This window comes from Nelumbo nucifera, chromosome 5, assembly GCF_055504915.1.
Source record: "Nelumbo nucifera cultivar China Antique chromosome 5, China Antique-T2T, whole genome shotgun sequence".
Classification (NCBI taxonomy): Eukaryota; Viridiplantae; Streptophyta; class Magnoliopsida; order Proteales; family Nelumbonaceae; genus Nelumbo; species Nelumbo nucifera.
The window spans coordinates 21444586-21468981 of NC_142653.1; the positions used below are offsets into that span (position 1 = coordinate 21444586).

Below are 24396 nucleotides of genomic sequence, written 5' to 3' on the forward strand. Positions count from 1 at the left end.
AGTGAGAGTTCTAATGATTGTGGGCCCTATCGATTTAACGATTGGCTTTTCTTTTGTACCAGACTAATATAATATATGATTGGTTATGTGGAGTTTATGGAGAGGCCATTTTTTACTTTAAATGTTTATTTGTATCATATTATTTTAAAAAAGTTTTTTGTTTTTTGTTTTGTTTGGTTGGGCATCACGGGTTAGGAGAAACAAAAAGTTGATATTTCCCCAAATCTCTTGTATATAAAAATCAAGCATTTCAATTTCTTAATGTTTATTTAATAAATGGTAAAATCAAATAATAGTTTCATATACAATAAACACAAACACACATGTGGTACTAATGTAATGGCATTTTTAAATAAGCGATAATAGAAACAAACATCCTCATAATTGGTTTTTGTGACAGTTGCGATTAAATACCTTACTTTATATGCTAACTAGCGGGGACTTGTGCGATGCACGAGCTTTGTTGAGTGAAAGTAAAATAATAGAAATACATAATAATAAACACACTTTTCTTTTATTTTCCATTGTAAAACTATGAATTAATATCATCATAGGCAAGGATTATAAAGTTTTAATTATATAATTTATAATTTATACAAAAAAACAAATGTATTTTAAATACACTATGAACTAATTACATTTATTGTGACTTCGAGGCCGTTCCCAGGCTGAACGGTCCAAACGACTGGGTCAATGGCGGTTTGAAAACATTACCCCTTAGATCCTCCAGACTCTTTTGGGCGTTTCTTGTGGCCTCTAGGGGCATCACATTACCCGTTCCTATGATCAATAATGTGGGTGATATGGTTTTAGTGATATTTGAAACTTAGGCTGCGTTTGTTTAAAGTGTAAATGAGATTCGGTTTTGCGGGCATTTGGTAGAGATGTTAATATATTCATCAATCAGTGTAAAAATCCATTCTTATCGAAAATTACATCGAAAATTAGCGAAAATTTTACATCGATTTTATCGATGTAAATCTACCTTCCTCTGTCCAACGGTTACCTCACGTCTCTTCTGTCCAACATTGCATGCCTTTATTCGAACCAAGAAGAGAGAACCAGTGCGACTGCAGCATCCCCCACCAGTACGACGGCGGCATCCCAACCGGCGAGTTCTCTAGACTCGAAGATGGGTCGGCCGTTCTCGGCAATCTGACTCTCTTTTTAAATGCCGTTAGAACCTGACGGTAAGCTGGCTCCGCCAGGAACGGCAGTGTGGTGCCAAAGTCGATCACGATGTTGCCGTTAACCTGGTTGTCTAAGGCCCAGATGGAGGGGTCGATCGGCAATCCCACATTGTCGATGAATACGCTCTTGATCCCTATATAGTAGAACGAGGGAGAGAAAGCAGCGCCTTCCCCCACGCCGTCAACGGTTACCTCGCGTATCTTCTGTCCAACACTGCATGTCTTCATTTGAACCAAGAAGATAGAACCAGTGCGACGGCGACATCCCCCACCAAAGAAATTAAAACAAACTACATCTCCCGCTCGATCGATCGCTGTTGAGTGTTGCCTGTTGGTGATAGGAAAAATGGAATCGCAACAACTGTTGAAGGGGCAGGAGGAGACCATAGAATCAGCCACCGAAACCCACCTCTCCTCGTTATCCAACGCCACATGCAGTCAGCTTCCACCTCTAGGCTACCACCCCAACCTTTGTCCCGCCACCAACCTCCCTCCTAACAACTCCCAACAAGCCATCATCCTCGCTCCCATCCCTCAATCTCAAAAAGTCTTTGTCGTCTCTCCTCCTTATTCCTTCCAAGTTCCTACCAAGAAGATAACCAACCCAGATGACATTTGCCGCTTCCACGATTCTCTATCCGGCAAGAACTTCCTGGGCTTTGTCGTCGCCCTTAGTGAGTCCATCCACAACCACAAAATTTCCGACCGCTGCCACCAATCTCAAATTGTAAATTCCATCGTCACCCTCCTCGAAACACTTCTCTGTTGGGTCGACGAGATCCCACCGGTGCAATAGTCCTCCTGATATGGTAACTACTCTTATCGGGATTGGCACGACCGTATGACTGAAAATGCTGAATCCTTGATGCTTCAATTTCTCCCCGACAACTCCGATCTACCACCCTCAAGCTCATTCCCTACTTCACCGATAGTTTCAGTAATTCGAGCCGCATCGACTACGGCACGGGCCATGAGACCAATTTCGCTGCTTGGCTCTATTGCCTGACTAGGCTAGGGCTTCTAAAAGAAAAAGGTTACCAGGCAGTTGTTTCTCGGGTATTCGTGAAGTATCTCAAGTTTTGATGAGGAAGTTGCAGCCGGCGGGTTCACATGGCGTTTGGGGTCTGGACGACTACCATTTCCTGCCATTCATCTTTTGCTCATCTTAGTTGATCGACCACAAGTATATGAAGCCCAAGTCCATTCATAATCAGGATATACTAGATAACTTTTCGCATGAGTATCTCTATCTCTCTTGCGTTTCCTTTGTGAAGAAGGTTAAGGAAGGGCTTTTCGCTGAGCACTCGATCGCCATTGCTGGATGATATCAGCGGCGTACCCACATGGAACAAGGTGAACAGAGGCATGCTTAAGATGTACAAGGGGGAGGTTCTGGAGAAGGTCCCCATCATGCAGCATTTCCTGTTCGGAGGGCTCATTAAATGGGACTAGGGTGATCCATGAACCAGCTGTTCAGTTGGACATTTGCATCCGTAGTTCATCAAGCTTCATGGATCGATCACATCAAGCTTCATCACTGATGCACAGCAACGACGGATGTACATATCGATGCATGCATGGGGGGGGGGATTTGATTTTGTTTTTTGTACATCAGGTAAACTCAGACATACCTGTGGAGCCAAAACTTCATCACTGATGCAGCAGTTGTTGCTCTGTTGAGATCCAGTTTTTATGCAAAAAGCAGCAGCAGTAATTTTTTTTACACCCCAGACAACCAAACAAGGTAGGTGTAAATTTTCAAAATCAACCGGTTTTAATTTTCACTGTAAAATTTGAATTTAAACCTCAAACAAATGCAGCCTGATGGATTGGTGGAGCACACCCAAACCACCGTCAATAAGTTGTTTTCGGAAGAAGGCCCTAGTTCCCCTCATAGTGGGACGTGGAAAATGCTCACAAATTGATCTTCTCTCTCACCTCTAGAAAATTGATGATAGATGACTCACCTACTCTACTCTCCCTGTCCATGATCGTCCTACCTCGAACACGGAGCTGATCAACAGGGCCTACTTCCTCCTAAAGGCCCGTGGATAAGTGGATTCGACTTCCCAATTCCTTTGATAATTGATATGGTTCCTTCTCCACTCCAACATTCTGTGGCTAACTGGAAAATCTCAGACTTAATAACTTCAGATAACCATTGGAATTTCTAAACTCTCACACCTCATTTATTTTCCTCCTGTTATCTCTCTCATTGAACAAACTCCAATTTTCCCAAATGAGATTGCAATTCAATGGATCCTCTTCTCTCAGCTCTCAATTCTATTCAGAAGCAACGTTTAAAGTATATCTGAAAGCTTCATAAACCTCCTCTGCTTTGAAGAATAATAAATGATTTTCTTCCCACTAACAACGATGCATTATGTGTTCTTTGTAATCAGGAAGTTGAGTTAAATTAAAATTTGCTTTGCTTTTGTCCGTTTGCAATTGCTGTGTGGTTTGCCTCTAGATGGAGCCTGAATTTGTCAAATATTTTTCAATATCAATGCTTTTCTCAATTATTTTAACGTTCAATCATCATACTGCTTCTGTGTATTAGCTTCTTTCTATTATAAATTTCCTCTTCCCTAAGTTATTTCCTACTGTTCTTGAGGTTGCATCTCTAGGGGAGGTACACCCCTAAGCATCGATCTTCTTTATTTCTCCCATATCCTTAGAGCAGCAAATGCTATCGCTCATCAGCTGGCTAATCAAGCAAAATCTGCTATGGAGAATTATGTATGTTTTGATATTTACCAGCTGGTTTACCAGATGCATGTAGTTATTTTATCCAAAAAAAAAAAAAAGAATGGCCTCGTCGTGGGCAAAATTATTGTCGGTTTTTAAAATTGAATCGTTCAGGGGTCCGGTTATTGGGTCGAATGGTTTGACCGTTCGAACCGAACACTTGGCTTATTCTGACAAAAAAATACAAAAATAAAAAACAGTCAAAACCATTCAAACGGTTAAATGCCCGGTTCAGCGGTTCGCTGACCAAAACCAACGGTTTTGGGGGAAAATCCAGTATTTAGGGAAAACGAAACCGGTCACCCGATCGATTCCTGGTTTTTCTGGTCCGATCCAGTTTTGAAATCCATGCGTAAAACTACTCTAAGGCTCAATTTGGAAATCCAAGAGTACAAATACCCATACATACAAAATAATACAAAATACAAAAATTTACACTCTACATATTTGTATTTGTACATCCCTTTCAAACTGAGCCTAATTAGCAATTCAAAATAACTGCACAATTGGACTATTGGAGCGGTTGCATAGGGATTTTTGTGGAGAGAGAACCATCAAGGTTATAGGGTCCACAATGGAAAATTTGTTGCAGGGACTTGGGGTTTTGGAGAGTTTATGAGATGAACCTACCTTTATTTGCAAAGCGGGTTTGGAGGTTTCTATCTAACGCAGATGATTGGTGGGTTAAATTGTTGAGAGATAAATACCTAAGAGAGAGATCCACTTTTTTCCTGTCAAAGTAAAAACTCTCGTCCAAGCGATACTACATCTCCGCCCCACAGTATATCTCGGCCATGTATTGAGAACACCTCCCATCGGTTCTGGTACTATCATTGTGAGATGTTTCCAATACATGGTGGGGATGTGCTGTGGGGCGGAGATGTAAACTCCATTCAGGCTTGTAGAGGCAATTGCTAAAAGTCAGCAATATAATGTCAAAAAATCCATGTTGGCAAGTGGGTGAGGGTAAAAGCATTCATTTTTTTTCCTAAACCTAGGGATCCAATAACTAATAGATCTAGAGTAGTAGATTTAGATAAAGAAGGGAGAAGAGTAGTAGATTGAGGGGAGTCACTGGTACATGCCCCTACGATTTTAGACACAAGATTTAAAGATATTATTTTTAGCAAAAAAAGCTTGAGCCATTAAATTATGGGCCAGTACTTGTATACAAGTCATTTTCACCTCTCATTTCTTTCTAATATGGGTCTTTACAATATTCTATTGAATTTGGATCACTTACCAACAAAATATTTTCAAACACACTACCAACATTATCTAACATCACATACCCCATACATGAAAGGTTCCACTTTTATGGTGGGTCCTAGTCTCATTGTGAGATGTATGTGTTAGATCTTGTTGGTAAGGTGTTGGAATGTGTTTTATTGGTAGGAGATCCCAATTGCATTCAATACACTCACATGTGGCTATCAAGTTTCTAACAAATGTGACTAAAAATGGCAATATAATCATATTGCTTTTGTAGATTAGTTTCAAGTCTCCTTTGAAGAGCCCTTTCAAAGTCTTTAAGTCATAAAATAAAAAAGATAAATAAAATTCCAGATGTAATACAATGATATTTGATGTTAATGCACTCTCTTGTCCATCTCTATGGCGTCCTAGCTTCTCTAATACACCTTGAAATTTTAATTTGAAAAGGGAACACCCAATAAAAGACCCATGTCATTAAGAGGGTGTTTGGCACACAAGTGTTTCGCAAGTGTTCCATTTTTTGCTGGTGTGTCATTCACACCACATCAGCAAATAAACAGAATCAGTAAGAACATCACATTTGATTAGTAGTCTGTCTTTTAAAAAAAATTACAATGATTAGTTCCGGGATTTGAGAAAAGAGGGATTTCTTGAAACAACAAATTGATATTTCTTGAATCGCCTTGATGATCTTGAATCACTAAGATGATGTGGCACATTGAAATTTGAAAAAGCTTTCTTTCTAAGATGCCATAAAGTTGTCATTATAAATATATTATAATAATGCCAAATCACTTTGAACGTTCCACAGCCTGTATCTCGATTTTTTGTATTTTTCAAATAAAAAAAAGGTGAAATGATTATGAATTGGGGCCCATTTGTGAAATGGAACACTTTTGAAATGCTCTATGCCAAATGTCCCCTGTTGTAAACTTGTAATTTAACCCATCAAGTAGATTTTAGTTGGCTAAGGGGGAAGGACATAGATAGTCTCTCTAAGTAGTTGGATCACAAACATACATGAATCCTCTCCTCCCCCAAAGTTCCAAACCCCTAGACCCCCATTCCAAATGAAGGATAGGGCAGCAATTTTTTATCAAACCCATGAAACCCACCCAACCCTAATGGGTCAAACCCATTTGTTTAGTTTCGGGTCGTTGTAGGTCGGTTAACCCAATAAGCACGGGGTTTAACGGATTGGGTGGGTTGGGTAATGGTTAACCATTAAACCCATCAAGGAGCAGAGACAATGCGCAATACAGAGAAGTGGAGAACGAGAAGAGGAAAGAATGGAATATAGGGTTTAGTAGAGACCACTCGATCAATACAATGATTTAGGCTATCGGACAACGAAGAGGGAAGAATGAATTTTAGGGTTTATCAAAGATCAATACGGTGATTTAGGTTGCCATCTCAGGTACTTCAGGTACTCAAACTCTCTTTCTCTCTCTCTCTCTCTCTCTCTCTCTCTCTCTCTTTGTATATTTAACCTTGTTTGCTACTCTACAACATGCATGGTGAAAAATTTTGACTTGTTCTATTAGTTCACTAATCTCATAGAGAGTTGAGAATTGAGCAGCCCTTATTTGATAGTTGCTTGCATTCGCTAATCTCATGTCAATTTAAGCTTTTCCATCCCTTGATGATCAGGGAATGTATGTCTTGTCAAATTCATCTTTTGAATAGAATTTACCTGAAAATGTAACTCTATGTTTACAATAGACTTTTTGATGCTTTATTTTCTCTGTCTCACCATTTAAATTACTTTTGTGGATGCCATTTACCTTGGCACTACCTTCTTTAAAATCTTTAATTATATGATCTAATAAAGATGGCTCTGTTTTCCCATCATGAGAGGAATTCAAAGCAACTGGTTGATTATTTACTAAAATTGAGAAACTTTGCTCTAGTGATAATGGAGCTACTCGATTATGATTTATTTCCCATTTAGGAGAATCTAGTCCTGCAGGCTTGAAATTCTAGACATCAGAACTATCGACCATTTCCTCTATGCACTTATTCATGTTATCCATTTTTGGTGCCTTAACAGAAACTATACCACTTGAGTTGACTCCATGTTGTGAAGAAATTACATCTGCCACTTGATCCTCTTCCAAATCTAGAAATTCTTGGGTTGGGGAGCTAGATCTGGAGCAATTATGGTCGCTAAATCCACCACTCTAAACCATAGAAATTGCTTGATCTAATATACCAAGAGCTTGTTCCACCTCTGCACTTAAAATCCTTTTTTTTCTTGTTGAGATTGCATTTTATTGGAATCAGATTTGTTGGAGAGAAATCTTTGCCTTTGCTATTATCCACTACTTGTCTGTCTTGCTCAAGGATAAAATGGCATTTCATCAATTCAGACCTTTTGAAAACATTTAGTTGTTATGATTTTGAAAGTTGGAATGGTATACTGAGGTCACCATCTATCATATAGATTTGACTCCCATCCAACACATAAACAGACATCAACAGGTGATCCCAAGCTAATATGCTCTTTGTTTTCAGTTTGGTGGTAGATACAACTCAAAAGTTAGTGTCTTGTAGTAGCTTACCATTGGATAGAATATTTTTAAATTTGGATCAGAATTTTGCAACAGGCTAATGATGTTTCAAAGTGTCTTTGGTTAGAGCAAATATTTCATTAGTGATGAATTGATAACATTGAAATGAAGCTCCTGTTGGTATTAAATTCATTTAGGCTCTATTTGTTTGTAGTATAAATCTGAATCAGATATATATATATATATTTGCCATAATGATGTCGAAAATCATCAGGGTCTACTTCAAGGAATAAAAGAAAAAAAACTTCCATTTTTTGGGAACATTTTGATTTGTTTTATGATGAAATGGAATTGAAAGGTCAAAATGCAAAAATTGTGATAAAACATATAGTGTAGATGTGGGTGTTGGCACATCAAATATGTTGCGTTATATAGGAATTTGTGGAGGTGATGAATATTGTAGGAGTCGAGTTAATAAATGTAATCAAGATGCATATAGAGAAAATATGGCAATGACTATAATTAGACATGGATATGCATTTTCATTTGAAGAGCATGATGGTATTAGGCATATGCATTCTGGTTTGAATCTAGAAGTGAAACATATTTCACGTAACACTACAAAAGTTGAAGTGTTAAAGATATACAATAAGGAGAAGAAAAAATTGTAGGATTTATTACAATCACTTCCTCGTAGAATTTGTCTTACATTAGATATGTGGACTTCAATTATCACGGAATCATATATGTGCATCATTGTTAATTTTGTTGATAGTAAGTGGATGTTACAAAAACGGATTCTATATTTCTCTCATGTACCACCCCCTCACACTGGTGTTGTAATTTTGGAGAACGTGTCAGATGTATTAAATGAATGGAAAATTGAAAATAAGTAATTTTCAATTAATTTAGACAATGCCTTAGCCAATGATACATTTGTTAATTTGTATAGAAGACACCTTAACTTGAAATATTCACTTCTATTAGATGAGAAGGTTTTCCATGTGCATTATTGTGCACATATTTTGCATCTAATAGTGCAAGAAGGTTTGAAAAAAAATAGATAATGTGGTGTTTAAAATTAAAGAAATTGTAAAACTTGTTAAAGGTTATGAGACATGCAAATTGAGATCAGTTGAATGTGCTAATCAATTGGTGATTGAGAGTAAAAAGAAATTAATTTTGGATGTTTCTACAAGGTGAAACTACACATATTTGATGCTTGAAAGGGCTATGTTTTATCAAAAAGTTTTTTCTCATGGAAATTATATGATATCAATTATGTTAATGCTCTAAATGAAGAAGAATGGATGAAGGTTGGAAAAATTGTTAAGTTTTTGAAAGTTTTTTATGACATGACCAACGTTTTCTCAGAAACCCAATATCCAACTTAAAATTTATATTTTTACGGGGTTTGTAAATTTGAATTGTGTTTAAGGAAAGCATTGAAAGGTAAATATACCATTTTGAAGGAGACGACCAAGTTTATGTTAAGTAAATTTGACAAGAAATGGAAAGAATATGTGGAGTTTGCATATAAAAAGTTATATAATGTGGAGGATGCAACAAATCACACTATTCTTGTTGAGGAAACATTGAGGAACTTATTTGTCGAATACATGAAGAGTAGTAGTGTCATGCCTAATGTGAAATCAATTATTGAAACCAAGTCCATTGATGATATGATGCTTGATGAGGAGTTTGATCAAATGGAGGTAATTATAATTTGAAAGTTTTATTTTTAAGAAAATAAAAATATAAAGTTTTCATATATTTAGTTATTTAGTTAATGTCTTGTTGCATTTTTGTTATTGAAGGAATTTGATACTTTTCAAAGTCAAGTCTATGTTATTCATGAAAAAAATCCTAATTAGACTTGTATTTAGAGGAAAGAAGCATTGATTGAAAAAGCCATATTGATATCTTAGGATTTTAGAGATTGAATGAGTCTTACTTTCCTGAGTTATCGAGGATGGCTCGTGATGTTCTTACAATTCCAGTCTCTACAGTTGATTCAGAAGCTGCATTTAGTGGTGGAGGTAGAATTTTAGAGCAATATCGCAATTCCCTTCTTCTAGAAAATGTTGAAGTTCTAGTTTGTACACAAGATTGGTTGTTTGGTTCGGAAGGTAATTTTTCCCCCTTTTGTAGATATTTATTTATTTGGATAACTTATGTTTTTTATAATAAAATCTTATTAGTTTAAAAAAGTTCTGATTAATTTATTCTTTTGTTTGTTTTTGATGTAAATAAATCAGAGGATGAAACGGAGAGGTGGATCTATGGAATTAGTTTTGGGATTTTGTTTTAGGATTTCCTCATTGAGTAACTCTTAGATATGCAAAATGTAGCAATTGGACCTAAAATTCTCATAATTTGGATTGAATTTTTTGTTTAATTGGACCCTAATAGTGCATTATGCTATTGCTGCATTGCAAAATATTTGGTTTTAGATATTTGCTTGCTGGTTTTACCTAATGTGTTTTTTTTTTTTTTTTGTTTAGAAGTCAGCACATATTGCTTGTCAATTTGATAGTGGTCATTGATCATTGATCTTCTTCATCATTGGTCTCTAGTTTTCCAATTTTGCTTGGATTTGTTGGGTTTCTTATTGATAGGATTTAGAAAATGGTTATGAAGTTGATGTTTTTAATTTGAGATACATGGCATCATAGCACATTAAGCATGATATTGTAAGTTTTTTGTTGCATTGCAGGAGTTGGGGGATAATATCCTTGACCATAGCCTACTTTTGGCAACTTTACCCTCTGTGGATTCTAGTCTAGCTGCATGAGGCAATTCTTGGGAAGAGGTACAACAAAAGTACCTGTGTGATAGACTTATGCAACAATCTACATATAGAAAAATATTTTATACATGCAATGGATAGGACCTACCAGTCAATTGGTTTTGTTAATTGCATTTTCTATGCTTGTAGATGACTGATTAGATGATTGTAAACATTTGATATAATGCTCACTTAAATGATGAAAGAAAAAATTGTGCATACTTGTTTAGATTAAAAGACATGGTAAAAAGAATTATGATGATTCAACTGAAACCATTGAATCAAGCCACCTTTTAAGTGCGGCATAAAATCCATTAAAGGCTTCTCTGTTTTTGGAGATTTTTTTTCTTGGTTCTGTGGGTGAGTGGGACATAATCCAATGAGAGGAGAAATGTGTAGAAGTTTGTGATGCAAAAATGTAGATACATTGAGAAGAAATAGGAAATATGTGGATAGGATGGATGATAGAGTTGGGCAGAATTTCTCTTTTTCTTACATATGATGAATTTTACACTTTTACCATGGATAATGGTCAGAGCAACCTTTTATTTTTGGTAATTCATTATTACAAGACTATTTACACTCATGTTTTAATAGGTGTCATTCTAATTTATTATTACAAGGTTGAAGTGCCTTACCTGTTTGATAGTAACTGCTTTACCTTTTCATGGAATTTTACTCTATGGATATCCTATTTGGTTAATCGTTCTATAGGCTCTGAAGAATGGAAGTTGGGTTCTATTGGGTAAACTTAATCTTGCTCTACAATCTGTTAGAAAGATGTTTAGAGGTTGAAATAATAGGAAATATGTGCTATGTCAAACTTGAAAAAACTCTAGATCTTTTGTTTGTAGTTTATTTTTTTCCTTTACCTACTTATCAAAAGCATTTCTTCTTCTTCTTCCTTTTACCTATCCAAAAAATTCTATTTCCATTTTCATCGCTCAAACAATTTCTATGGATTTTGTAGGTTTTATTTACCATGTCTATCATCATAGCATTATCACAAGTCTTTGAGTTGGCTTTGTGAACCCTGCCTTGCCTTTGCATTCTATATTGAATGCTTAATTTGTAAGAATAAAGACCTATTCTTTGTGGTTTCTTCATGTTTAATTTTAAAGGCTAATTGGGTTGTCTCAATTAATATGATAATTACAACTTTCTTAACAATCTTAAGTTGATTAACTTAGTAGAGCTTTTGTCTCCATGATGGGTTAGAATCTTCCCATAGCTTGGATACTGTGTTTTGGTTCCCATCCTGGTCAATCAAACAAATATGTAAGTAATCCATTGGCACTGGTTGGGAAAGGAGAGAAGATCAAGATTGTTGCTTTTCAGAAAAATAGAGGGGTTGAATCTTCATACAGTGAACTCGTGGAAAAAGGTAAGTTGCTTTTATTAATCAATATACATATTTGTACCGCTTCCTATCAAGAGAAAAAAGTCTATATACATATTTTTGTCCCAGGGCTAATAACAACACTTCTGGGTCGTGAGAAATTTTTGTAACTGATAAATAGTTGGTATCAGAGCTAACCCACAGTTAACAAAGTTAATCAGCTTAGTTTAAATTCTTTGATGATTCAAAACGTGCTGCTCTAACGCTCTCCATGTTTTGATTCAGAATCAATTTTGTTTGTTGGATTGTAAATTCTTTAGAAAAAGTATGTATTGTTTATGGTTCTTTTGGACTATGACTATGAGATCATGTGATGATGTGACTATGAGATCAGGCAAGGCAACAAGGGTGCCACCTATTTTGAAGTTTCTAATTGTGCATTTTAGTTTGAAGCCATGTATGACTAATAGTGAGGATTCATTTTCATCAGGGTTTGAATGCTATTCTAGACCATCGTGCTGAGGTTTTTATTATTGAGCTTGGACGTTCTAAAAGAGCAATTGGGAGGTTGAAAGGGATGATAAGAAAAAACAAGAGTTTACATACTAGTCATGGTCATAAGAAGAAACAAGAGTTGTAATGTTAGGGAAATCCATTATTAGGTTAGAGGGAGAAATCAAAGTTAGCTTTGGCTATCAATGCAATAGAAAAGAAAGGAAACCTGTTGAAGTTTACAATGGATATTAAATCCCATCTAAATCCAAACTCCGAAGGGCAATTCGAGAGTATACAGGGCAGTTCAGGAATACATGCTACAACTGTTGTAATGTTGTAATTTTCACAGTAATACTTTTTTTTTTACATGTATAGAAATGACAAAAATGAAAGTTTCAATTTCTATTTTTCAATTTTTATGTAATTCTTATCAATTTTACGCATTTTTTGTGTTTTTTGTTTAATTTCTATTTTATTTCCTGTAATTTCTATTATTTTTGTATAATTTTCATTATTTTATCTAAATGGGTAAGGTCGGGTCAAGATGGCTTTGGGTTGAACCCAACCCATTTAATTCTATCTAATTGAGTCATTAATGGGTTGGCGGGTTAGATAGGTTGGGTTGAAACTCAACCCAAAAGCAAACCCAACCCAACTTGCCCAATTGCCACCTCTGTTGAAGGCAGGTCTCAATCCTACGTCTCCACTACAACCAACCAAAGACTTTACCAACAGGTTAGTTAATTGGCATCTTCACTCTTTTATTCCTGTATCATGTATTTGATCACCTTAATCGAGTTGCCAGGTCTATGAAATTGTAAGGGCATGAATCCGGTATATTACTGTACATCATCACTCATTAAAAATGGTGGAAAATCAAGGTTAAATCCCTACTACTTCCCTTTTATACTGACCCTGCATAGGAAACCCTATATATGCAAGATCCCCCATATCGTAGTAATTTAAGTACCAGATGCCATCCTCAGAAATATATCATCTTAGCCATACCTTGTTAGTACTTAGCTATACAAAATCCCCTATACTTGAGTATCAGATCCATTATTTGAAAAGAAAAGAAAAAGTCACTGGCGTTCCATACCAGAATTTGATGGCTAGTAATAATGTGACATAAATTTCATTCTAAACATTTGAAAATGGGAAAATATCAGAAAAAAAAGTGTAAATTGCTTAAACCTCTTTGAAGTTTTGGACCATTGCTAAAACCTCGCTTGAAGTTTGTTAATTGCTATCAATTCCCCTAAACATTATGACATAGTTGCAAGTAAACACCATTTCTTATAATCCCCTAAAAAAGGCATAAAAATGTCCAAAATAATCATTCAATTACTATTGAGACTGGTTTCTAAGGAAAAAACAATACAAATTTATAAACAAAAAAAAAAAGAGAGAATTTAAAGTTGCAGCTTTACCTTTGAGAGACTGATACGAAGGGTAAATTTGGAAAATAAATTATGAAAGGCAAATTTAGAAGATAAATCAATTTCAAAAAAGAGATTGGAAGGTTTTGAGGTAAATTCATATGAAAAGAAAATTTGAAAAATAAACATTTTGATCAAAAGTAAATGCATGGGTATTTTAATCATTTTCCTTCCTCTTTTTAGAGGATTCTAATAAGGGGATCTATTTGCAACTATGTTAGAAAGTGGGGAAGTGATTGCAATTATCAAACTTCAGGGCAGGTTTCAGGCTTTCAACAACCACCAGAAGCCTCATGGGAGGTTTTAGCAATTTAATTATCAAACATAACCTTGCCCCTAGCACACGTCTTTTAATAGAAAATAAAAATTTTATTTAAAAAAAAAACAAGAGATGGTGATAAGAATCAACTAAAAGAGGAACAGAAAACTCCAAACAAATACACCCAAATGAAAATCTATGTCAATTAAATTCCCTCAGCATCCACTAAATCACCAAAAAAAGATTTATACAATCGAAATAAAACATAACAGAAACCCAAAGAACAAAACTAGATTACTCAATATATAAACCCAACCCCCTCAACCTACAAAACTTAATCTAAGCCTAACCACAACCAACCTCTTAAAAGGTTTTATTTGGGATTATAGCAGATAAGGACAACTTTTGGGTCATAATATCAATAAAAGTAATATTTAAAAAAAATTAAAAATAGGTTAATTTTTTAAAAATAATATCAATTTAGGGAAAAAACACTATTCATCTTCTTCCTCTTGCAATCTATTCATCAGCGTCGCTGCCCACCGCACCTCCGACAATGCCTCCACCTATCTTCACCACCTTTGCCCACCTCCGCCTTCACTTTCGGCAACGTTGCCGGAGCTGGGCGGAAGTAGAGGCGGAGGCGGTGTTGGTGGGCGGAGGTGGCAGCGCTGTGCAGAGGAATGACCACCAGCGTCGCCGCCATCGCCTCTGCCGCCGCCCACCTCTAGCAATGTTGCCGAAGGCGGAGGTAGAGGCAAAGGTGGGTGGAGATAGGCGGAGGCGACTGCGAGCGACAACGCTGATGAATGGATTGCAAGAGGGAGAAGATGAACAATGTTTTTGCTCTAAATAGATATTATTTTTAGAAAGTTAACTTATTTTTAAACTTTTTTTAAATATTACTTTTATTGATATTAGGGCCCAAAAGTTGCCCTTTCTGCTATAAGGGATTATAACAGATAAGGGCAACTTTAGGGCCTTAATATCAATAAAAGTAATATTTAAGAAAAATTAAAAATAGGTTAACTTTTTAAAAATAATATCAATTTAAGGGCAAAAACACTATTCATCTTCTTCCTCTTGCAATCTATCATCAGCGTCGCCACCTCCGGCAATGCCTTCACCTATCTCTGCCACCTCTGCCCACCTCCGCCTCCGCCTCCAGCAACGTTGTCGAAGGTGGGCGGAGGCAGATGCGGCGGCGACACCAGTGGGTGGAGGTGGCGGCGTTGGGCAGTGGAGTGACCACCAGCGCCGCCACCGCTGCCTCTGCCTCCGCCCACCTCCGACAATGTTGCCTGAGGCAGAGGTGGGTGGAGATAGGCGGAGGCGATGGCGGGCGGCGGCGCTGATGAATGGATAGCAAGATGGAGAAGATGAACAGTGTTTTTGCCCTTAATCGATATTATTTTTAAAAAGTTAACCTATTTTTGAATTTTTTAAAAAATATTACTTTTATTGATATTAGGGCCCTAAAGTTGCCCTTATCTGTTTTAATCCCTTTATATTTCACCCCCCTTCTTTTTAATTGACCCCATCCATTGTCTTCAAGGTTTAAAGTTTATGAGCGCATGGCATGCATTGAACGGTCCATGGTTAACATAGGACAATATTGGCGCATGCTAATTATAGTATGTGTTTGGTTCCGTTTATGTTTATTGAATAAACGTTTGTATTTTATTTGCTGATAAAATCGAGAAATGCAATAATTACAACCGTTTATGACAACTAAGCACCACTAGGCTCCACATCACTGTAACAGTTAGGGCTGTTCATAAGAAGGCCCAACCCGACCAACCCAGACCGACCTAACCCAAGTCGGCTGGGTTTTCATCAGCATGGGTCGATTTCGGGTTGTGCAAATTCCTAAACCGATGATTCGGGTCGGTTTTGGTTTTCACACAAGAAAACTGAAATCGACCCGAACCGAACCGACTTAGTTCCAAGTTTAAACATGAAGTTCCAAAGCCCATTAGGCCACCTAGTTTTTGAATGGTTGCAAGAAACTTTGGATTAGTGAATAGTGATTAATGAGCAACTTTTCATTTAAATTTTATCATAGGAAATGGCTGAAATGATGTTCAATTTATGACTGATTTTAAAATTAGCAAGATTTTATCACAGAGATGAACTTAGAACCAAAACCGACCCAAACCGACCCACCCCGACTCAAACCGACCAGGTCGGTTTTACTTAATACTGAGTTGGTTTCGGTTTCTATGTCAAGTAACCCGACCAGGTCGGGTCGGTTGAAAAAACTGCAGTAAACCGACCCAACCCGACCTATGAACAGCCCTAGTAACAGTGAAAAAGCGCCTGACCGTTTTTGAAAACTTTAAAAAGTAACTTCAACAAACGGCTAGCATGCACAAAAACCAAAGTTTACTTTTTCATTTTCAATGCATGCAAAAGAGCAAGAGAGAAAATGTTGAAGTCGCACCTATGTGGCACTATCATAAACGTTTAATGAATAAATGTAAACGGAACCAAACACCCTCATAGTATCAGTTTATGGTGGCTAATCAAGGTTTTTGAAATTGACCCAAAGAACAAACCAGTCAGGGGTCCGGTTCCAAGGCTGAACGGTCCGACCATTCGAACTAAACAATCGCCATGTTTTGACAAAAAAAAAAAACAGTCAAATCACTTGAATAGTTCAAACGCCCAAGTCAGGGGTTTACTAACCAAATCAATGCTTTTTTTGGCCAAAATTCGATTTTGAAGAAAAATAGAACCGATCACGTGACTGGTTCTCGATTTTTCTGGTGCAACCGTCTGGCCCGGTCCAGTTTAAACCATGTGGCTAATAGTGTTCAAATAATAATTTTGGTTCTACAATCCTGCTTTAAAATTTTTAAATTTCAAATTCCTTCATAATGGCCATTGATGTAACCGTTTCTGGTCACGTACCATTTTTTGTGATGTATAAATTTTTTGGCCAAGTACCTCGTTGTTTGACACGGTGGTGACGTGCCTTGGTGATGAACTATTTGGTGGCGAACTGCCCGGTGGCGAGCTCCCTGGTGGAGAGCTACTTGGTGACAAACTGCCTGGTGGCGAACTCCCTGGTGGCGAACTGCCTGGTGGACTCGTCACTTGACTTGCTCCTAGGCGGCCTGCAACTCAGAGGATGGTGGAGCTCCCTGGTGCAGCGCAACCCGACTACCCTCCGCGTGAGGTGATTTCCTCTCCTTTGTAGGTGGCGGAAGCTGAGGGACCTGCGAGAACTGAATCAGATGACCCGGGGGTATTTTCCCGGCGGGGACTCTCCGATGCCTAAGTTAGCATTCTGATTACAAAGAGCTTGGAGAGAAATGAGAGAGCTAGAGAGTAGGGGTTACCATCCTTTTTCCTCCCCCTTGGCTTTGGGGGTTGGAGTCCTTATATAGTTGTGCCTCGCGGGTTAGGTGGGTGAAAAGCCTTCAAACGGTAAGACTCGTCATATCCCGTTAGAACTGGGGTACGGTGATGAACTCCTCGAGGTTGTCAGGCTGGCGCTTGTGTCAGGCGGCTAGGTCGGCGTCTGGGCCAGGTTGTCAGGTCGACGCCTGTGTCAGTCGGCGGGTCGGTGTCCGGGCCAGGTTGCCAGGTCGGCCCTGTGTCAGTTGGCGGGTCGGTGTTTGGGACAGGTTGTTAGGTCGGCGCCTGTGTCCGGGCCAGGTTGCCAGGTCGGCGCTTGTGTCAGTCGGCGGGTCGGTGTCTCGGCCAAGTTGTCAGGCAGGAGATCTTCCTGCGATACGCCAAACTACTCTTCTGTATCGAGCTACCCTACAAGTGGCGAGAAGCCCGGGGGAGCTATGCCGAGCTGCCTGGCTCCTTGGTGGCGAGCTCCTTGGAGAGCTGCCTAGCTCCTTGGCGAGCTCTTTGGTGAGCTACCGAGCTCCTTGGCGAGCTCCTTGGTGAGCTACCGAGCTCACGGGGTATGCCGTTAATGGTTCTCGGTGGGCGTCTTATAGGTTGCCAGGTCGGCCAGGTTGGATCATGTACCAGGCTGATCCGGCCAGGTCGCGCAGGCCGCGCCAGGCCACGCATGCCGCGCCAAGTCGCGCGGGCCGCGCCAGGCCGCGTGCAGGTCGCGCCAAGCCAGCCAGACCGGTGCCCGGGTGGGACACCAACTTGGTAAGTTGTTTGCCTGGGTGTTTGCCTAGTTGTCACGAGGTGCCACGTGTCGCAATTTCACTAGAGGGCCAAATCTGCCCTCATCAATTGCCCCCCACTCCCGAGCTGAGAGTAACTTAGCGAAGGGAGTAGATTTCTTTTGGCCCGTAAGTCGACGAGCTAGTAGGTGCTAATCCAATTCCTTAGGCTTCGGAAGCTGCCTGTATGTGGTGAGCTGCCATTAAGGCGAGGGGGTCTCCGCCTGTTCAGTAGTGTAGCCCTTAGGCTCTAGGGCAACTTATAGTTCACTTTTGCTGATTTTGCTCCTGCTGAGGAAGCGACTGGATATTTAGCAATAGTGTGGCCTGTAGGCTTTTGGGAGTGACTCATAGTCTACTCTTTTTTTACTTTGCCAGCGCCGGAGAGGCGACCGGGTCTTGAGCAATAATGTGGCCCGTAGGCTTTGGGAGTGACTCGTAGTCTACTCTTTTTTTACTTTGCCCGTGCTGGAGAGGCGAACGGGTCTTAAGCAGTAATGTGGCCCGTAGGCTTTGGGAGTGACTCGTAGTCTACTCTTTTTTGACTTTGTCCGTGCCGGAGAGGCGACCGGTTCTTAAGCAGTAATGTGGCCCGTAGGCTTTGGGAATGACTCGTAGTCTACTCTTTTTTGACTTTGACCGTTCCGGAGAGGCGACCGGGTCTTAAGCAGTAATGTGGCCCGTAGGCTTTGGCTGTGAGGTGTCGAGCTATGATTGTGCTGCATCAGCTTCGTAATGCCGGTTACCCACTCCTACAAGAAACTACTAGGAGCTTGACCTTCGGGGGCAGCACTACTAACTTTAGGTCGTCAGCTCACACGGGAGCCTTGCAAGGCTCGACCGGTAAGAGCGCCCATGTAGTCTGTTGGCCGTCAACTCCCGCAGAAGCCACGAAGAGCTCATCTTTGTAGGGGGGACCTTGCGGAGAGGACTGATGAGGCATTATCTGATTTGAAAGTAAGGTTGGTAGAGCTACTTAGTCTGTTAGCTCCCTGCATAGTCTTTGAGTTCATAAAAAATGTAAACTATAAAACGATAGCTTCAATTTCTAAAAAGTGAGGAGTTAGCATTGGTAAGATGAGAACTTAGCTTTTGTAGGATGAGAACTTGGCCTTTTGTAGCGTGTTCCCACAGACGGCGCCAATTGATGTAACCGTTTCTGGTCACGTACCATTTTTTGTGATGTATAAATTTTTTGGCTAAGTACCTCGTTGTTTGACACGGTGGTGACGTGCCTTGGTGATGAACTATTTGGTGGCGAACTACTCGGTGGCGAGCTTCCTGGTGGAGAGCTACTTGGTGACGAACTGCCTGGTGGTGAACTCCTTGGTGGCGAACTGCCTGGTGGACTCGTCACTTGACTTGCTCCTAGGCGGCCTGCAACTTAGAGGATGGTGGAGCTCCCTGGTGCAGCGCAACCCGACTACCCTCCGCGTGAGGTGATTTCCTCTCCTTTGTAGGCGGCGGAAGCTGAGGGACCTGCGAGAACTGAATCAGATGACCCAGGGGTATTTTCCCGGCAGGGACTCTCCGATGCCTAAGTTAGCATTCTGATTACAAAGAGCTTGGAGAGAAATGAAAGAGCTAGAGAGTAGGGGTTACCATCCTTTTTCCTCCCCCTTGGCTTTGGGGGTCGGAGTCCTTATATAGTTGTGTCCTCGCGGGTTACGTGGGTGAAAAGCCTTCAAACGGTAAGACTTGTCATATCCCGTCAGAACTGGGGTACGGTGATGAACTCCTCGAGGTTGTTAGGCTGGCGCTTGTGTCAGGTGGCTAGGTCGACGTCTGGGCCAGGTTGTTAGGTGGACGCCTGTGTCAGGTCGGCGGGTCGGTGACCGGGCCAGGTTGCCAGGTCAGCACCTATGTCAGTCGGCGGGTCGGTGTCTGGGCCAGGTTGTCAAGTCAGCGCCTGTGTCCGGGCCAGGTTGCCAAGTCGGCGCCTGTGTACAGGCCAGGTTGCCAGGTCGGCGCCTGTGTCAGTCGGCGGGTCGGTGTCTCGACCAGGTTGTCAGGCAGGAGATCTTCCTGCGATACGCCAAATTACTCTTTTGTACCGAGCTACCCTACCGGGGGAGCTATGCCGAGCTGCCTGGCTCCTTGGTGGCGAGCTCCTTGGAGAGCTGCCTAGCTCCTTGGCGAGTTCTTTAGTGAGCTACCGAGCTCCTTGGCGAGCTCCTTGGTGAGCTCTTTGGTGAGCTACCGAGCTCCTTGGCGAGCTCCTTGGTGAGCTACCGAGCTCACGGGGTATGCCGTTAATGGTTCTCGATGGGCGTCTTATAGGTTGCCAGGTCGGCCAGGTCGGCCAGGTCGGATCATGTACCAGGCTGATCCGGCTAGATCGCGCATGCCGCACCAGGTTGCACGCAGGCCGCGCGGGCCGCGCGAGGCCACGTGCAGGTCGCGCCAGGCCAGCCAGACCGGTGCCCGAGTGGGACACCAACTTGGTAAGTTGTTTGCCTGGGTGTTTGCCTAGTTGTCACGAGGTGCCACGTGTCACAATTTCACTGGAGGGCCAAATCTGCCCTCATCAGCCATGAAGCCTAATGTCCCTATAACTTTTAAATTTCAAAACAAAAATCATGTAATAGCCAGGAATCAATCCAAGTAGTTGCGTGGCAAGTAAGAATTCTCACCACCAGACCATGTTACAATGAAATGTCGAGAAATGAGATTATATGGAATTAAATTTTTACATCACCTTCAACTTAAACAGAATAGTTTACCAAATAGTTACATATAGTGGTAGGAAAGAACCACTAATAGTTGCTTATGATCGGTATCTTGGATACATGGATCATTTACCATTAGCATGGATCTAATGTAATTTTCAGATTAAAGATTGACTTTCTCTTGATTTTTAATAATTTATAAATCTAGAGATGAAATTATCATGTAATACCTTGATGCTGACAATAACATATTACTTTATATTAACTACTATATAGTATCTATATCCATTTGATCTTTGAGATTAGTGTTACTGGTGTTTTGAGAATTATGTGAATTTCCACCATACTTCCATAAAACATCCCCAATATATCTCTTAAAATTGCATTTCTGATATTAACTACTATATAGTATCTATATCCATTTGATCTTTGAGATTAGTGTTACTGGTGTTTTGAGATTTAAGTGAATTTCCACCATACTTCCATAAAACATCCCAATATAACTCTTAAAATTGCATTTCTGATACTCTTTAACATACCAATATATTGAACCTTGATTTGTTCCCTTTGATCATTAGTCAAATTAAGTGTACAGATGAAAGCAGTGATCTTTAAATTAACCTCACTTTCTTGCTTTCATATATCCCAGTCAAATATAAATATACATATGACAATTGAGTGAACAGAGCAATAAGGTTCAAGAAGAGGAATGGACAATGAAAATGGTTGAAGCTTGCTTACGCATGCTCTCATAACTTGATGAAGAGCCTCCTAGGCAAGGTTTCAGAAACATATTTCCACTTGAACCCAACTGTTGAAAACTGTAGTATAGAATCCACCTATCCACAACAGATCAAGGGGGACGCATGGTTGTAAGATTCTGAAGGAGAAAGAAGATGAGGAGGGGAAATGTTCCAAGGATCCTAAGCTTTCTGCCACAAAGATATGAAAGTGTATCTACTTTTAACTCTCCACCTTTCCCAAAGAATATCGGGTGCCTTGACGAGAGAAAGTACATAAAAGATGAAGCTTGTGAATTAGGGTTTTCAAACATACTCTTCATTTCATCTATGGCTCCCTGCTGAAGTCACCTGCTTCTTGCTTTCCTCTGCTTGCTTGGGCCTCTTCCTAATCACTTGAGCACTCTGAACATGCAAACCACAGAGACCTTTCAAATTTTGGTGCCAATCTATGATATTCACAATTGATTAATTTCATTAAGCAAAAAGAGGAGAAAAACAAGCATCCATCACCTTGGACAACATACTCATTTCACATGTATGATGCAACACCTTTCATATGAAAATTATCATCTTTACTTGGGATGCTTGTTCAAACGGTTCTAAACTTCTAACAACTTGAGGCAGTGGGTCACTCATGATGATTTTAAGCAACCCAATGTATGCACCCATTGAATGTTACTTTGGCATTATTGCCTACTTTTGGGCAGCCAATAAGTCATTGAAAAGAGATTCTCAAAGAGATATACCAATTGGAAATATCATATTCAAACCAATTTCCTGCATGAAGAAAAAAGTTTTGAGACAGCTAATGTTTCCCCATAGGCAACCTAATATATTTATTCACAATTTGGTGCATAAATGATGAAATTGATCAAACACCAGCGATTTATGACTTTCTTCAAGATTCAGAGAGGAAAAAGGTAAGACCATTCGTGTAAGTTTTCTTCCATACAAACATTAAATTGCTTTTTGTTTTCTTCTCTTTGAGAAAAAAAATTAAATGCTTCAGTGTCTCTGAACTGGTAATAGTAAAATTGGAAAATGCGCACGCATGAAAACCTGCGGCTGGTATTTAACAATTCAAAGTGCTTGCTAGAGAAGCCCAAAGCTAAATTAGAAAACTTTGGCTTGAGTTCCTGAAACCTTATAGAAAAATGATCATTCTAAGAGTTATTGTAAAGCTCTTTTTGTACATGGTGGAGGGCAACTTGCCCTCCCTTTAGTTCTTTCTTGAATGAATATAATTTCTATTTGCCTATCAAAAAAAATTTGATAGATGAAGCAGAAGAATAAAGAACAATGCAGTAACAGAACAGATACAATCTAAAAATCTAAATTGAAGATTAACAGCAGAACTAAGTGACTAACATGCAACCGAAGAATGAAACCCAAATACTTCCAAAACGAAATAAAAAGGAGTATAACGAACAGAGACTAAAACCCAATAATGGCATCCCCCCCCAAAAAAAAAAAAAAAAAAACATTTTGGAAAACAAATGGAGATAAATACATCCACTACGCTTGAAAATAGACATTCCGCAAATCTAGCTTTATCTCCCGGAAGAAGAAGAAGAAGAAAGGAAACGAACCGTTGATTGGACTGGAGGAGGTTCGAGATCTAAAGAGCGCACGGACATCTTAGCGATCTCGGATATAGCAGCATCTCTGACACCGGGAACATCACTAGTCAAGTCCTCGTATGCAGCCTCGAAAGCCTCCTGCCAAAATCGAGGCAGCCGGATCCGACGGCTATGAGTGTAGACGTCCCACATATGCCTCACTACCTTCTCCCTCTCCTCGATTTCCTATTGCCGGCGAGGAACTTATATTTTCAGCCAAAATACAACACTTGCGAAAGAATACACACAGGGAAGAAACAAATAGAAAGGAGATTAAAAGCAAACCAGGACGTCGAGATCGTCGTGGATCGGAGTATCAAGGTCGTCGGAGAGACGATTTAGGTTACCGGCCGACCATTTGAGGGTAACTGTACCGGTGAACATAGACCAGAACGCGAGAAGTATAATAGCAGCCAGGGCCCAGAACTTGTACCGCCCCTTGCCGAATAGGCTCCCGTCGCCGCTGCTGCTTTCTTTCTTCGACGATGGTGTCGGTGCGACGTCGTCCTTCATTTCCTCTTGTCGTTTTCACAAACTCCTGGGGATACAGAAAGAGAAAGAAGGAGCGACTGAGATTTCTTGATTGATTTGTAAATAAATTTTGAGCTATAACTATGGTCTATGCACTATGCAGAGCGAGAGAGCGAGAGAGCGAGAGAGCGAGAGAGCGAGAGAAGATTTGTAATTCTGTGTGAGGTAGTTAGGGTATTTTTCGAGATAAAAGATTGGCGCCCCGTATGCATTGGGAACATCTTCCGTATTTATCATTGATAGACGTTCCTAATACACGGTGGGATGGACTGTAGGCGCATAGCAGGAGGAAAATCAAGTACATCATTACCTATCCGAACCAAAGATCAGTCATAAACCATGCTAGATCAACGGTGCATGGACGAAACCTAGGTCGGTGAGGGTGAAGGCGATAACATGGTAACAAGCTAGAGATGCCAAACAATTCCGCGTTGTTCTATGCTTAATTGCTTATTTCATCCGGGCCTAATCTCAAAATCTGGGTTCACACCTCACGGCTCACACAGAGCTGGAGGGTTAGTGTGGAGACACGTCATCCAGTGGGCCCCACCCCACTACGTCTAACGTCGGTCCAGTCCAGTCAATGTTGATTTGGAAGGAGAGTGGGTGAGAGAACAGATAAAGCGACCGGCACGTCGACCACGGACAGCATGGTTGTCCTGTCAACCGACCTAATATCAATAGTCAATGCAAACGGGGCCCCGTTTGGTTC

At 40.0% G+C, this 24396-nt stretch overlaps 1 protein-coding gene, 1 long non-coding RNA gene and 1 pseudogene across 9 annotated transcripts; 2 read left to right on the forward strand and 1 right to left on the reverse strand.

The window, feature by feature from the left end:
• Positions 1-798: 798 nt before the first annotated feature.
• Positions 799-3468, forward strand: LOC104595727 (uncharacterized; annotated as a pseudogene).
• A 2159-nt stretch (positions 3469-5627) lies between these two features.
• LOC104595728 (uncharacterized) lies at positions 5628-12749 on the forward strand. 3 transcript variants are annotated; one of them, XR_016075873.1, is made up of 4 exons: positions 5628-6579; positions 9664-9792; positions 10380-10475; positions 11422-12749. It is a non-coding gene; the product is annotated as an uncharacterized LOC104595728 (long non-coding RNA). The 3 variants fall into 3 exon arrangements; XR_734939.3 differs by having other exon boundaries at positions 5645-6579; positions 12281-12749; XR_016075871.1 differs by having other exon boundaries at positions 5642-6579; positions 10380-12749.
• An 8586-nt stretch (positions 12750-21335) lies between these two features.
• Positions 21336-23889, reverse strand: LOC104595729 (uncharacterized). Of its 6 annotated transcripts, none has more exons than XM_088888404.1 (5): positions 23439-23889; positions 23124-23339; positions 22045-22311; positions 21848-21936; positions 21336-21630 (listed from the first exon to the last, which is right to left on the reverse strand). In XM_088888404.1, the coding sequence occupies exons 1-3, from the start codon at positions 23664-23666 to the stop codon at positions 22267-22269; spliced, it is 489 nt and encodes a 162-aa protein (XP_088744530.1). In that variant the 5' UTR covers positions 23667-23889; the 3' UTR covers positions 21336-21630; positions 21848-21936; positions 22045-22266. The 6 variants fall into 6 exon arrangements, with proteins under 6 accessions (XP_088744530.1, XP_088744529.1, XP_088744528.1 ...); XM_088888403.1 differs by having other exon boundaries at positions 21336-21723; XM_088888402.1 differs by having other exon boundaries at positions 21336-21936.
• Between the last annotated feature and the right edge of the window lie 507 nt (positions 23890-24396).

Excerpts from the sequence above, each read along its gene's own strand:
- LOC104595729 (XM_019197512.2), bottom strand. The coding sequence starts at position 23,666 with ATGAAGGACGACGTCGCACCGACACCATCGTCGAAGAAAGAAAGCAGC. Across the intron at positions 23,340-23,438 it reads ACGACGATCTCGACGTCCTG|GAAATCGAGGAGAGGGAGAA; the intron begins GTTTGCTTTTAA and ends CGCCGGCAATAG. Across the intron at positions 21,937-23,123 it reads CTCCTCCAGTCCAATCAACG|AGTGCTCAAGTGATTAGGAA; the intron begins GTTCGTTTCCTT and ends TTGCATGTTCAG.